Source organism: Eptatretus burgeri, chromosome 13 (genome assembly GCF_056783735.1).
Source record: "Eptatretus burgeri isolate ZD-2024b chromosome 13, Ebu_testis_v1, whole genome shotgun sequence".
In the NCBI taxonomy this organism is placed as follows: Eukaryota; Metazoa; Chordata; class Myxini; order Myxiniformes; family Myxinidae; genus Eptatretus; species Eptatretus burgeri.
Window position 1 is genome coordinate 22,230,058 of NC_140973.1, and position 14,327 is coordinate 22,244,384.

General features: G+C 45.3%; 1 protein-coding gene across 2 annotated transcripts in view; it reads left to right on the forward strand.

Annotated features, from left to right (window-relative positions):
- The first annotated feature begins 13,740 nt into the window (after positions 1-13,740).
- Positions 13,741-14,327, forward strand: part of LOC147014053 (insulin-like growth factor 2 mRNA-binding protein 1) — a 133,431-nt gene continuing 132,844 nt past the window's right edge. The window contains exon 1 of one of the 2 annotated variants that reach the window (XM_085851655.1): positions 13,741-14,316. In XM_085851655.1, coding sequence (XP_085707781.1) covers positions 14,142-14,316 — 175 coding nt within the window. In that variant the 5' untranslated portion in view covers positions 13,741-14,141. The remainder of the gene's footprint in view (positions 14,317-14,327) is intronic. The other variant, XM_085851654.1, reaches the window with a different exon arrangement.

Sequence of the window (14,327 nt, forward strand, 5' to 3'; positions counted from 1 at the left end):
GTAGTCCCTGGAGGCTGGCCATGACGTCACAGGACAGTGCTGCGGATGGCTCCGCCCCGTGATCACGATTGGCGGAAGGCGACGGCGGTGGGCCAATAAACGGCTCGATTGGAAGTGACGAGGACGGGAGGATAAAAAGGTTCTGTTCGGGGTTGAAAAGGAAGAGGAAGAAGATCGGGACAAAAAAGATCGTGTTTTTTGGTGTGGAGGCTGTTGCGCGGGAGAGCGTGCTTGTTGTGCTGATTCGATCGTGTTCTTCATTGTGTCTTGGAGCCTTGCTGAGCCTCGTGCCTCACCTTGGTTGGCTCTGGGGTTCTGCTGACTCGGAGTACGGGGTCAAACGGCGGGCGGACCTGCCTCCCTCTCCTGCTCGCAATTTGGCGCCAGAACTGGTTCCCTGGCGGCTGTGAGCGGACTTGGGCCAAGACCAGGAGGTCGACAGCACCACGGTTTCTCCTGCCCCCCTGACGAGAGCAAGGCCAGCTCGTCCGACGCCAATCCAGGGACAGTTGCGTCCACACCACGGTCCAGCCTGACCACCAGAAGTAGCTACGTTTTGTGTGTGTGTGTGTGTGTGTGTGTGTGTGTGTGTGTGTGTGTGTGTGTGTGTGTGTGTGTGTGTGTGTGTGTGTGTGTGTGTGTGTACTTGGCGCCTTAGAGAGTTTGAGAATTGTATATTCATTGGAATTGTCTGTGTTTTCCCCACGCCCGATCCCACACCATCCCGTCGAATCGCCCCGGATCCCTCTTCTTGCCGAGTCTTGTTATTTCTGGTTAATAATAAAAACAAATAAACATCATCAACTCAGTGAAAAGCGACTCGTGCCACCTTCCTCGTCCCGTTTGCGGTAGAGCGATTAGAACCGCCATGTTTGGGTTATAAATAAATAAACCGCCTCCATCGTTTCGGCTCATTCTACGTTGGCGGGACTGTTCAAGTCCCGTGGACGTCACAATAATAATAACTAAATAAATAACACATATTTTTCATGAATCATTGAATCTAAAACACTGGATGTTGGGCCGGCTAGAAATAAGTTCAGGCGGGAGTGGAGACAGCGATAGAGGGGGAGATGATAATGATATTTGGTAAATGAGACAAAAATATTCTAATAGTTTGTAATTTCATTGATTGAAAAATTAGGGTATGGTGAGATGCGGTGAGGGGCTGATTTGTTTCTTCTTTTGTTAATCCCAAGGCTGACATGAAAATACCATGGTCTGTCTGTCTGTCTGTCTGTATGTGTGTTTGGCTGCGACCACCGTTTCTCGACAACCACTGGTCCAATTGAAACTTGCCAGGAATATTGCTGGGACCCGAGGATGTGCCTTTTCAAGGTTTGATATTAATTGGACAAGCGGTTCCCAAGTTACGGCCATTTATTTGCCGACCAATGACAGGACACGGTTCTATGACATTACTATTGACGTCACAATTCTTCTTCGTCTTCGTTTGATATGACGTCACATTTGATGTCAGTTTGATATGACGTCACAATTCACAATTGAGTATGTGCCTTTTCAAGGTTTGATATCGTTCTTCATCCGTTTCAGCTGTTTCCCAAGGTTTGAAAGCTGTTTTTTCCAAGGTTTGAATTAATTGTTCAAATTATTAATTAATCCCAAGGTTTGAATTTTCCCAAGGGAAACAGTTGTTTCCCAAGGGTTTGAAAGCTGTTTTTTCCCAAGGTTTGAATTAATTGTTGTGCTTGGTAGACATTTGTGAATACATTGACAGAGAGAGGGCGAGAGAGGAGGGGGAGAGAGGGGGCGAGAGAGGGGGGGCGAGAGGGGGGAGAGAGGGGGAGAGAGGGGGGAGAGAGGGGCGAGAGAGAGGGGGCGTCACATTTCAAGAGAGGGGGAGAGAGGAGGGGGCGAGAGAGGGGGCAGGAGAGGAGGTGTGAGAGTGGGGACGAGAGAGGAGGGGGGAGAGAGGAGGGGGTGAGACTAGGGGGGAGAGAGGGGGCGAGAGAAAGAAGGCGTCACAATTCTTCTTCTTCTTCGTTTGATATGACGTCACAATTGACGCTGGGGACCTGAGTATGTTTCCCAGGTGTTTCCCAAGTTATGGCCATTTATGATACGGTTGGTCCGATCTAATTGAAACAATGCCCCAATCCAGTCGTCGTTTACGAGAGCGAAGGAACGAAGCTGCACCTACGGGCACGCACCTACGGGCACGCACCTACGGGCCCGCACTTGTGTAAAAAATTTACATATGGCTCATTGTCAAGTACTCACCATGGGGAATAAGATGTGTTAATGATGATGTCATCGGTACCTTCATTATGACGTCATAATTTGACAAGTGCAACATGGCAGCCATATTGGGTCGAAGCAAAAATCTTCAAAAATCTTCTTTTAAACGATCAACGCAAAACTTTAACTAATTCATCAACTATCCATGGGGAATATAGTTTGATAAAAGTGATATCATTGGTCACTAGTCTGGCAGCCATATTTGATCAAAACAAAAAAGACTTTAAAACAGTAGAGTTGGTTTGAACCAAGTCCTTCTCAAGGTTGCGCTGGGTAAATATTATATGAATACGATGTAGTTCTTATTTCTTGTCATTGCTTGTCTTTAATCATGGCATGTAATAATATAATAGCACGTGATATTATTGCTTGTCTTGAATCATGGTATAAAAAAATATAACAGCACATGATATCATTGCTTGTCTTCACTAATATAATAGCACATGATATCATTGCTTGTCTTTAATCATGGTATAAAAAATATAATCGCACATGATATCATTGCTTGTCTTTACGAATATAATAGCACATGATATCATTGCTTGTCTTTAACAATGGTACATAATGATATAATAGTGTTGGGGGGCCAGGTATCGGTGGCGAGCATGACTGCTAGAGGGAGCAGCAGAGTCGTCTCCACCAAACACCCGGAATTTAGGTCGTGACCCTCGGATAAGTCTGAAAGGCACGGGTCCCTTACAGGACCATGAACCACCAATAATTTGACCACGTGGGGTAGGGTTATTTGCCAAACTTCAATAACTAAGTACCCACGCAGCAAAGCTACCGGGGAATTCACACCCTCGAAGACCTCGAGCAGGACGAGCCGTTACCGTGCCCAAACCGTGTGTAACCCAAGCGGATGGTTACCAAGGCCCGTCGGTCCAAATGAACAATTTACTGCCTCGCTATTTCTCAACACGCACCGTTCTAAGCCAATAAAAGAAATGACAGGGAACGAGCTGGGACATTCATCAAGAGGGGAATTTATTTACAATAATAGGGGGACAAGGGGAGCACGTAAGGGCAGAGTTATCCGAATAAAGAAGGGAATCAAATGTACAAGCAATTCCTTAAACAATTCTACTTAGACAGGGTCCACGGACGCACACACAAATACCCCAGAAAGAGATGGACCTCAAGGTCTTTATTGCCCCTTCAGCCCGGGAAGGAAGACAAGCTGAGGGAAGAGAACGTGGCTGGCTACCTGGCCGCGTTCGCGCCGCTGGACGACCGCACCTTCCCGGAGCACCAGGCACCAAAGAACGGACCAGGGCAGCCGAACCCAGAGGAGGCAAGACGAGGTGATCTCCCGTGATGAGATGGTCGACCGCTTGTTGTAATGCGCCAGACGAGATGCCTCGGATGCGCGGGATGCGGTCAGCTGCAGACCCAGACAGAAGCGCGCTCGAGCAGACGGGACGCAATCATCAATCCTTTTTTCCGTCGTTTTTGGGGCATGGTCTGCTCCCCCGTCGCCTGCTCCCATTGGGTGGATGGCGTGTCGCGGCTCCGCCTTCTTGAGAAGGACCGCCCCGGCTTTGGATCGCACGTCACCCATTGGGTAGGAAATGACGCATACCCTTATTTGGCGCAGAGCCAGAACGAAGCGCTCCGTGTCCGTATTTGGGGCCAAGCCAGAGCGAAACGCTTCGTGAACATATTTAGTGCGAAATCCACACCGCCTGGGGCATGGAATTCCGCCCACGCACACGCCCGCATGCCGGCGAGTGTGCGAAGAGCGTGGACAATGCCTTGAGCAGAGTGTTGTTGTTGGGGTAAAAATCCTATCTCTAAATAACCGCAGCGCACGTACACTTAATTCCCATTAGACATAGGGGAAAGGGAGCTATCTATCCACATTTACTTAACGAAATAACTGAGCTATGGGGACCTGAATGTTGAGTGCTCATGGCTGCCAGATTTGTAACAATAGCACATGATATCATTGCTTGTCTTTAACAATGGTATATAATAATACAATAGCATGTGATATCATTGCTTGTCTTTAATAATGGTATATAATAATATAACAGCACGTGATATCATTGCTTGTCTTTAATAATGGTATATAATAATATAATAGCACGTGATATCATTGCTTGTCTTTAATAATGGTATATAATAATACAATAGCATGTGATATCATTGCTTGTCTATAATAATGGTATATAATAATATAACAGCACGTGATATCATTGCTTGTCTTTAATAATGGTATATAATAATATAATAGCACGTGATATCATTGCTTGTCTTTAATAATGGTATATAATAATATAACAGCACGTGATATCATTGCTTGTCTTTAATAATGGTATATAATAATATAATAGCACATGATATCATTGCTTGTCTTTAATAATGGTATCTTCTTCTTCTTTCGGCTGCTCCCGTTAGGGGTCGCCACAGCGGATCATCCGTATGATCCACATAGTGATTTGGCACATGTTTTACGCCGGATGCCCTTCCTGACGCAACCCTGGTCACCTCTTACGACACAGGGATAATCTTTAATAATGGTATATAATAATATAATAGCACGTGATATCATTGCTTGTGTTTAATAATGGTATATAATAATATAACAGCACGTGATATCATTGCTTGTCTTTAATAATGGTATATAATATAACAGCACGTGATATCATTGCTTGTCTTTAATAATATAGTATCACATGATATCATTGCTTGTATTTAACAATGGTATATAATAATATAATAGCACATGAAATCATTGCTTGTCTTAAATAATGGTATATAATAATATAATGGCACATGATATCATTGCTGGTCTTTAACAATGGTATATGATATAATGGCACATGATATAATTGCTTGTCTTTAACAATGGTATATCATGATATAATAGCACGTGATATCATTGCTTGTCTTTAATAATGGTATATCATGATATAATAGCACATGAAATCATTGCTTGTCTTTAATAATGGTATATAATAATATAATGGCACATGATATCATTACTCGTCTTTAACAAAGGTATATCATGATATAATAGCACATGAAATCATTGCTTGTCTTTAATAATGGTATATCATGAGACAATAGCACATGAAATCATTGATTGTCTTTAATAATGGTATATCATGATATAATAGCACATGATATCATTGCTTGTCTTTAATAATGGTATATCATGATATAATAGCACATGAAATCATTGCTTGTCTTTAATAATGGTATATCATGATATAATAGCACATGATATCATTGCTTGTCTTTAATAATGGTATATCATGATATAATAGCACATGAAATCATTGCTTGTCTTTAATAATGGTATATAATAATATAATGGCACATGATATCATTGCTTGTCTTTAACAATGGTATATCATGATATAATAGCACATGATATCATTGCTTGTCTTCAACAATGGTATATAATAATATAATGGCACATGATATCATTGCTTGTCTTTAACAATGGTATATAATAATATTATAGCACGTGATATCATTGCTTGTCTTTAATAATGGTATTGTTACGGAAATGGCCCTTGATGGGAATGCTAAGTATAGGATTAGCTCAGTTCTCCCATTAAATTCATGCATAGATAGGTTGTTTGGTATAAGGGACGATATGTGTGTGTCGAGAGGTGTAAAAGACCGTGTTTTATGTTCATGCGGTGGTGAAACGAGAGATGATTCTTTTTCCTCTCCTGTACGAACAAGAGGGGTGGCCTAGAGTGAGAGGTGTGGCCTGGACAGGAAGTGACGTGAGGGGGCGGAGCCTTTGGTGAGGCGGTCACCGAGAGAAGGAGAAAAAGGAAAGGAACTAAAGGAGAGCTGTGTGTGAGGAACGGCCGGGTTCTCGAGGCGTACTCGGAGTCGCTCCGAAATGAGCGAACGAGAAAGAGAGCTCAGGCTCAGGGGTTCAGTTTTGGCGGTTTGAAAACTGCAGGGAGTTGAGAGGAGTGCTCGTGTCTCGAAGCGAGCAAACGAAAAGGAGTGCTGTGTGTGAGGAACGGCCGGGTTCTCGAGGCGTGCTCGGAGTCTCTTCGAGGCGAGCGAATGAAGGAGGAACCGTGTTGGAAGGCCGGAGAGGAGACGCTGAACCGACCTGCACGTCGGTGATTCGACTGAGAGAGGCACTGAGAGGACGAAGCAGGAGTCGGGCTTCGAGGCGGGAAGGCCGGAGAGGAGACGCCAGACCTTCGGACGGTCCCTGCTGACACCAACGGCACGACACGTTTGTCGATCCGCCTGTGGAACTCGGACCTCGACTGGGGCCTTGTCTGGAGGACAGGCCAGGCTGGGATTTGTGTGCTGGACTGTGAGAGAGATCAGCTGAGGACCATCTTCAACCCTACGCGAGGTCAGAGCATGCGGAGACCGCGCACACGGTGACTTGCGCAGGAAAGGCACTGCGCCGCCACATTCTTGCCGCGCGGCACGTTCGAGCGGGAGTTTGAACCCGTGGACACCACCGCTTGTTACGAGCGACATTCGTGTTTTTGGACACAGTCCTCTCGTCCATGAGACATCACCGAGTACTCTGTCTTGTCCTGCATGCATGCTATTTTGTTTGCACGTGTTGTATAAGGAATATTTCGTAGTAATCCCCTCAAAATCTTTAGCCATGGTCCCCTAGTTAAGAACGGGTTGATTGTTAATAAAACCACTGTCATGTTTATTGCTTGTGCTGTGATCCCTGATGTCCCCAATAAATCTGGTTAATCCTTATGCAGTTGCCGCTATGGATTAATTTGTGTCGCGTCGAGGAACGATCCATTCGATTGGCATATAAAACCAAAAGTGGTTACAGACTGGTGGACTCCGCTCGGTTTCTGACAAAGCCAGTCTGTAACTAGAGGTTCTATCTCCCCAACTGGTAAGGTACAGGATTACGTTGGTATCGTGATTGAAGACGCGTGACTCGAGGCCTGTGCTGAGCCAGCCGGCGTGATAGACTCTCGGAGACGGCCAGAGTGGGTTGAGAATCCCTCCGTCGCTGAATCCTTAACAGTATATAATAATATAATAGCACGTGATATCACTGCTTGTCTTTAATAATATAATAGCACATGATATCATTGCTTGTCTTTAACAATGGTATATAATGATATAATAGCACGTGATATCATTGCTTGTCTTTAATCATCATCATCATCACACCATTTGAAAGCCTTTATCCCTGAGCAGGGGTCAGCTTTTTTTGCGGGCTCTAATCATGGTACCCTTTCTTGGGCAATGCTTTTCTAGCCGGATGCCCTTCCTGACGCCAACCCATTAGTCGCCTTCGACCCTGCAGAGATAATGACCAGTATACTGGTGCTCATTTCGCCGACCTTTGGAAGGATGACAGGCTGGGTCAACCCCCGTGATGCTAACTCAGCGGCCAGCGGGGCTTGAACTCAGGACCCCGAGGATCCCAAGCTTAGCCTTAACCACTAACCCACACCAGGCTCATCATTGCTTGTCTTTAATAATAATATATAATAATATAATAACATGTGATATCATTGCTTTTCTTTAACAATGGTATTGTTATGGTTTTAGAACACTTACCCCAGAGGAACAGAATACATGGACATGTAGGTGACCTGAGGATCAGTTATTTAATTAGTCTTTGTATAGCTAGTCCTTGGTCCCTTGTCAAAGGGCTTTTTGGGGTGGCATGCGTTGGTGAGGCTGTTTGTCCTGTGTAATGTCTTCCCGCCAACCCTTCTGCTACTTTCAATCTTTATTCCTTCGCACAATCATTCTGTTCAATTTCTCTGTTACTTTCAATCTTTCTTCCTTCACACCATCGTTCTGTTCAATCCCTCTGTTACTTTCAATCATCCCTCCATTTCCCCATCAGCCCGTTTCAATGGTCCACCAAAAATCTCCCCTCCATCAAACATCCTTTTAACAGTCTCTCCATCACCCCCATCGGTCTTACCTTCAATCCTGCGGCCGTTTGGTCATCCCTCGGTCATGCGGGGTTCCTTTCCGTGTTCCCTCAATCTGCGCATTGCTTGGTAACCCATCGGGTGCTCTCGCATGCATGCTCGTGTCGCGTTGTACACGCATGTTCGCAGGGCTTGGTGCTCGGCATGGCATGTGAGGCATGGTGTTTCTCGCAGGCGTGGTACAGTGCAAAACAGTGCCAATGGGTGTTTTGCGCATGTGAAGGAGGGGGCTGGGGGGCTCTCGTTTCGGCTTTGGGCGTGTGAGGAATGGGGCGGGGGCTTCGTTGAAACTTCCCTTAGAATGGTGTGGCAATTTCCACAAGTGACGTCATGCACTGCCCCCATCGGCTGCAGACCAATGGAAGGGGGGGAAGGCTTGTGGGAGGAGGCAAAGAAAGCTGATGTGAATAAGAAGCAGAAAGGCAAAGAGAAGGACTCGTGACAAACTCGGGCGAGCAGAAACGAAGAGCGCTCCTGAGCAGATGGCTCAGAAAGCAGATTGGAAAGAAAAAAAAAGGCAGAAAGCAGAAGAGAAGGCAGACGCAGAAGGCTGAGGGAAGCAGAAAGGAGAAATGAACGGGAAAAGCTCACCTGAGCAGAGACTAAAGACTGAGAAGGCTCGTGAGAGAAGGAAGAAAAACGTGTGAGGGAAAAGAAAGGAAAGTTTCACGAGCAGTTAGTGTCGAGCTTCTGTGGGAAAAGAACACTCCTTCCACGAGCGTCATCCTGACCTTCCTGTCAGCCACATAGGACGAGGAGGGTGAACGGCGGCACCTCATCGACGGGGGCCTGAGGAGGAAGAATCTGCGCCAGAGGAGGGCGAGTCGCACATCTAGCTCGCATATCTGGGACGCCAGAGAGAGCTCGCGTACTCGGTCTGGGCACCTCAGGGATGCGGCTGAGCGTCCCGTTCGCCACTGCCCATCTTCCCCATCCATTTTCCTTCGCATTCTCCTGTGTATTTGTGTGAGGCAAGGGAGAGAAGTAAACACTACTTTCCTTTTCTCCTTGCATTACTTTTTTCAAGTCCTTGTTTTATTCTTCGCCCCTGAGTGAATGATGGCCAAGTGTTTTGTTTAAGTAATATTGAAGAAGAATACGTGTTATGGTTCAACTTGCTCTTATATGCCTTTTTGCTTTCTTGCTTATAAATACTTGTTTTTAAATGATTGCTTGCTTGTGTATTTGTAATAAATAATTGTTTGTTATCCCGCCCCCCGGAGGGAGGGAGCGGGATATTGTAATCGTCCGGTTTGTTACTTGGCGAAATCTTCGATTTTGTCAAGTATGTTGGTCTGTTCCGTTTGTTGGTTTGTTTGTTTGTCCGGTCGTCTACAGCCCAAACGGCTGGACCAGTCGTTCTTAATTTTTTACACCTGATAGGCAATCCATCTGAGACGATCCACGTCCAAACCCCGTCTTAATCGGACGAAACGTCGCGACGTGACGTCACACAACGTGAAAACACATTTTTGGACATAACTCAGTGACCGGAAGTCGTAGCGACTTCCGGTTGACGCCAAACTAAACTTCATTCAAATAACTAAATGATTACTAAATGCATCTTATTACAAATTGCGCATAGTTTTCGCAAGTGTATGACGTCAAAGTTTTGCCTATTGACGTCATTTAAAAAAATATTTGCGCTCGTGTGCAGCCGAAACTACTGAAGCAATCGTTCTCAAATTTTAACAGGTGATAGCCAATCTTGCTGAAATAGTCTGGGATCAAATCACGTCATAATCGCACTTAACGTCACGACGTTACGTCAAAAAAGGTGAAAACAAGCTTTTGAACATAACTCAGTAACCGGAAGTCGTAGCGACTTCCTGTTGACGCCAAAAGAAACTTCAATGGAATATGTAAATGTTTTAAAATGCATGTTAGTACAAATTATGCACAGTTTTCGCAAGCGTATGACTTCAAAGTTTTTATCTATTGGCGTGATTTAAAAAAAAATTCTATTCGTTCTACAGTTCACACTCTTAACCGATTTGGATGAAATTTTAACAGCTGATAGAAATCCACAGTGCAAAAAGATATGTGACTTTGGTGATGTTCAAGATCAGGATTTGGATTCTGCATCACTTTATATTATCGCCCATTATAAACCAATGGGGAATTTTGTGAATTACACATGGCTATTTCTCAAAGAGTTTTGCAGTTATGATAATGAAATTTATAGTCTATTTATGCATGTAATATTAACATGTGTACAAAGTTTGATCGAAATTGACCCAAGGTCAAGGTCAGTGTCACCCAAAACATGAAAAACACACATATAAAATATACATTTTTGTTTTACAAAATATTTCAAATCTGATAATGGGATCGTAAAGCTGGTTGAAAAGCAATGATCCTAGGTATTTTCAAATATTTTCTACAATCAGAATGAAGGCAACAAGCACCGATGATAAGTTGTTGAATGTCAAGTGGTGGCTTTAAATGAGTTGTGAAAATTTTCAATCTGCTGCCGTTACCATGACAACGCGCGCCTGATAATTGTTATTTGTGACGTTGCGTCATTTTATTAATGTGGTGTACGAACAAATAAACACCACACATTCCATGACATTACAGGTTGGACCACCACACGGAAAGGTCAACTAATTCGCCAAGTGTCGTGCTAAGCACGATTTTTCATTTGTTTGTCTGTCTGTCTGTCTGTTAGCAACTTTACGGCAAAACGGCTTTACAAACACTATCAAATTTAATCCACAGGTGGGCAATTAACCTTGGACGACCCCATTAACTTTTTGGTCCAATTGGATCAAAGGTCAAGGTCACGAAAAGATCAAAATCGTTTTTCGCTCATAACTTCGTCAAAAATGATCTGATTTACTTCAAACTAAGCTTATAGTGAACCTTATTCTATTTGTCACTTGTAATCCTACCCATTCCTATAGTGAAAAATGCATATTTGTGAAGATCGGTAGGGTCCCAAGTTTTGGGGGTCATGGTCATCGGTCAAAATTACAAATTTTCCATTAGAACTGAAATATGGTTATGAAAATACAACTTTACGGGAAAACGGCTGGCTCAAACACTGTCAAATTGTATCCACAGGTGGGTAATGAACCTTGGACGACCCCATTAACTTTTGGGTCCAATTCGGTCAAAGGTCAAGGTCAGGTCACGAAAAGGTCAAAATCGTTTTTCGCTCAGAATTTCGTCAAAAATGGTTTAATTGACTTCAAACTAAGACTAAAATATTCCTTATAATCAACATTCAGGTTAAGGATGTATCAAATTTAAATTTGATCCCAAAATAACTTTATGCCTTAAATGGGCGGGATTTGTTGTGCCTTGCACCACTTGTTATTTGCAATTTGTCTCGGTTGTCTTTTCCTTTATTGGTCTGATGCAGTGCACACGAAAGGTGAGACGGGATGTTCTTCCCAGGCATTTTCTTCGTCAACCAGGGCACATTCACTGTAATGCTCGGCAGTAATCCGAGTGTACGTCGAGGGCACTGGACCCCGATTATCCGGCCGTTCACAGGTAAGGTATCACGTGAAGTCGTGCCACCCTGTCAGGATTGGTCATGCCAATCGGCGTTCGTGGTTACTTAGCAACCTGCTGATGCGAGGAGTTATCTGTGCCCAGCGACCTCAGGACCGGGCGTTCAGGAGGGACCCAATTGCTTCCCTTCGTTGCAAGCCTCGCTCGAACCCCGGATCCACGACAGTATAATATCATAATATAATAGCACGTGATATCATTGCTTGTCTTTAATAATAGTATCTTCTTCTTCTTCTTTCGGCTGCTCCCGTTAGGGGTCGCCACAGCGGATCATCCGTATGATCCGCATCGTGATTTGGCACATGTTTTACGCCGGATGCCCTTCCTGACGCAACCCTGGTCGCCTCTTACGACACAGGGATATGGTACACCTATTTTAACCGGGGTATACACCGGCCCAGTACACTGGTACTCATTTCGCCGACCTCGGAAAGATGACAGGCTGAGTCAACCTCAACCCCCTGGTGTATTAATTCAGTGGCCCAACGGGGCTTGAACTCAGGACCTCTTGGATCCCAAGCCGCTGCCCTAACCACTGCGCCAACACCAGGCATGTCTTTAATAATGGTATGTAGTAATATAATAGCACGTGATAACTGAGAAGGTGAAGAGTACTTTGGTTTCTATGTACGAACCCCGGGATTCGCGACGACATGAATGGAGTACATTTTGGGCCAAAGGTTAACGTGAACTTTGATTAAAAAAAATTCCATTGAAATATCGAAGTTTCAAGAGAATGCAGTTAATTGATTGGAAAAGATAATACTTTAAAGTTTCCGTGATACATTAATCACTTTAAACGTGCAAATGAAGTCGTTATACGCGTTGTGCCATTGTGATTTGAACAAAGGCTTCGGTTTCGGTTTCGGTTTTGAAAATGATTTTCGTGTCGCAGTGCGGGTGCCTGTCATTCCTCTTCGGTCCAAGCAGCAAATACAAGGTGAAAAAAAATCCACCAAACCAAGCAACCCTTACCTCCTCTACGTCCTACCCCGCGATTTAAGCGGTTTTTTCCCGCATCCATCCAAAGGGTCGAGTCAATTCAGGTGCTGAAGTCTTGTCCAATGCGAATGGTTTCAACGGTGTAGTTCGCATCGGTTATGTGGAAGTGTATTGATCGAAGCGCGTTGTTCGCGATGGCGATTTCACGTTTTATTGCCGCGTTGGACGTTTCATTTCGATGATATTTGTGAAGTCGAATTGCGCATTTTAAGCTTACTAATGATAAGAATAACAAGTTTCGCTTGGAAGTTGTATCCGTATACTAATTGCATGGAAATCACGGCTAATTACGCATTGTAAATCATCTTATCGATTTTGCAAGTTTAATTCACGCTCATCCATAAATCATGCAAACGTCGAACACGACGGCTTCGGACCGTCAGGGATCTTCACCAGGGTTTTCAAAAACAGGAGGGGTGGGGTCACCAATTGGTGCATTGCTAATGACTAACGAGTTCAACCCGGTGGGCAGAGACCGAACAGAATTCCAACAACTGAGATGAAGAGAAAAATACAAATCACAGCAATCCGATTGACCACGTGATCGTGATCATGATCGTAATCGTCGAAGTCCCGACCAAGACGCTGTGGAAAACTGCCCACGTGACTCGATCGGCATTTAAAGTTGGAAATGACAACTTTTGAGCCTCATGAAGAGGAATTTGAATGGGACTGTGTGGGGAAGAGTTCGACCCGGTCTTCAGGATCGATTATTATTATTATTACTCGTGCTTGGGACTGATCGATATAGTATAATCGGTTGAGAGAAGCGAATTCGATGGTAATTTGTGGGACGAGGTCGGAAATGCCCCCTGCCCTCTCATCGAGGAGGGGGGGGGGATACGTGGGCTGTGAAGAACAGAGGAGCGCAAGTTCGAGTGGGGGAAGGGAGGGTTTGTGGGAAACAGGGAGGAGGGCAATGGGAGGGGTATCGGAGGGATCGAAGAGAATGGAGAAGGGAACGAGCGAGGGAGGATAAGTGAAGCGAGGAGGGAGGAATGAGAGCGACGAAGATTCGGGAGGAATGATCTGACACTGTGGGAGTTGAGTGAGAGGAGGCGGGAAGAGCGTGGGAAAGGTGGCTGAAGGAAGATAAGGAGAAAACGAGGTTCGAGTAGGACAGAAGAAGAGGAGTGCTCGTGAGAGGGCGCAGCGCGGATTGAGCACTTTTTGGTTTTTTTTGAAGCCTGAGATCTATTTTTATTATAGAGAATTTGTAAATTCCTTTTTGAGGAGAATTTCACTGAGAGGCGAAGATCCGAGTCCCGCCTGTGAGGATCCGACACAAAAGCGCGCGCGGCCGGGGCCGCGCTGGGACGTCCCGGGGGGTGGGGGGCTCCTCGGCCTCACCTCGGACCCCCTGTATCCCCCTCCCTGCGGGTTCAGCCCGCGAAGCCGGAGCGCGGAGCGGGCTCCCGGTACCGGCCTGCGTTCGCCATGAACAAGCTGTACATCGGCAACGTGGCCGAGGGGACCACGGTGACCGAGCTTGAGAGCTTGTTCGGCGAGCGGCGCGTCACCGTGCAGGGACCTTTCAGCCTCAAGGCGGGCTACGCGTTCGTAGACTGCCCGGACGAGACGTGTGCCATAAAAGCCATCGAGTTGATCGGCGGTAAGCGACGC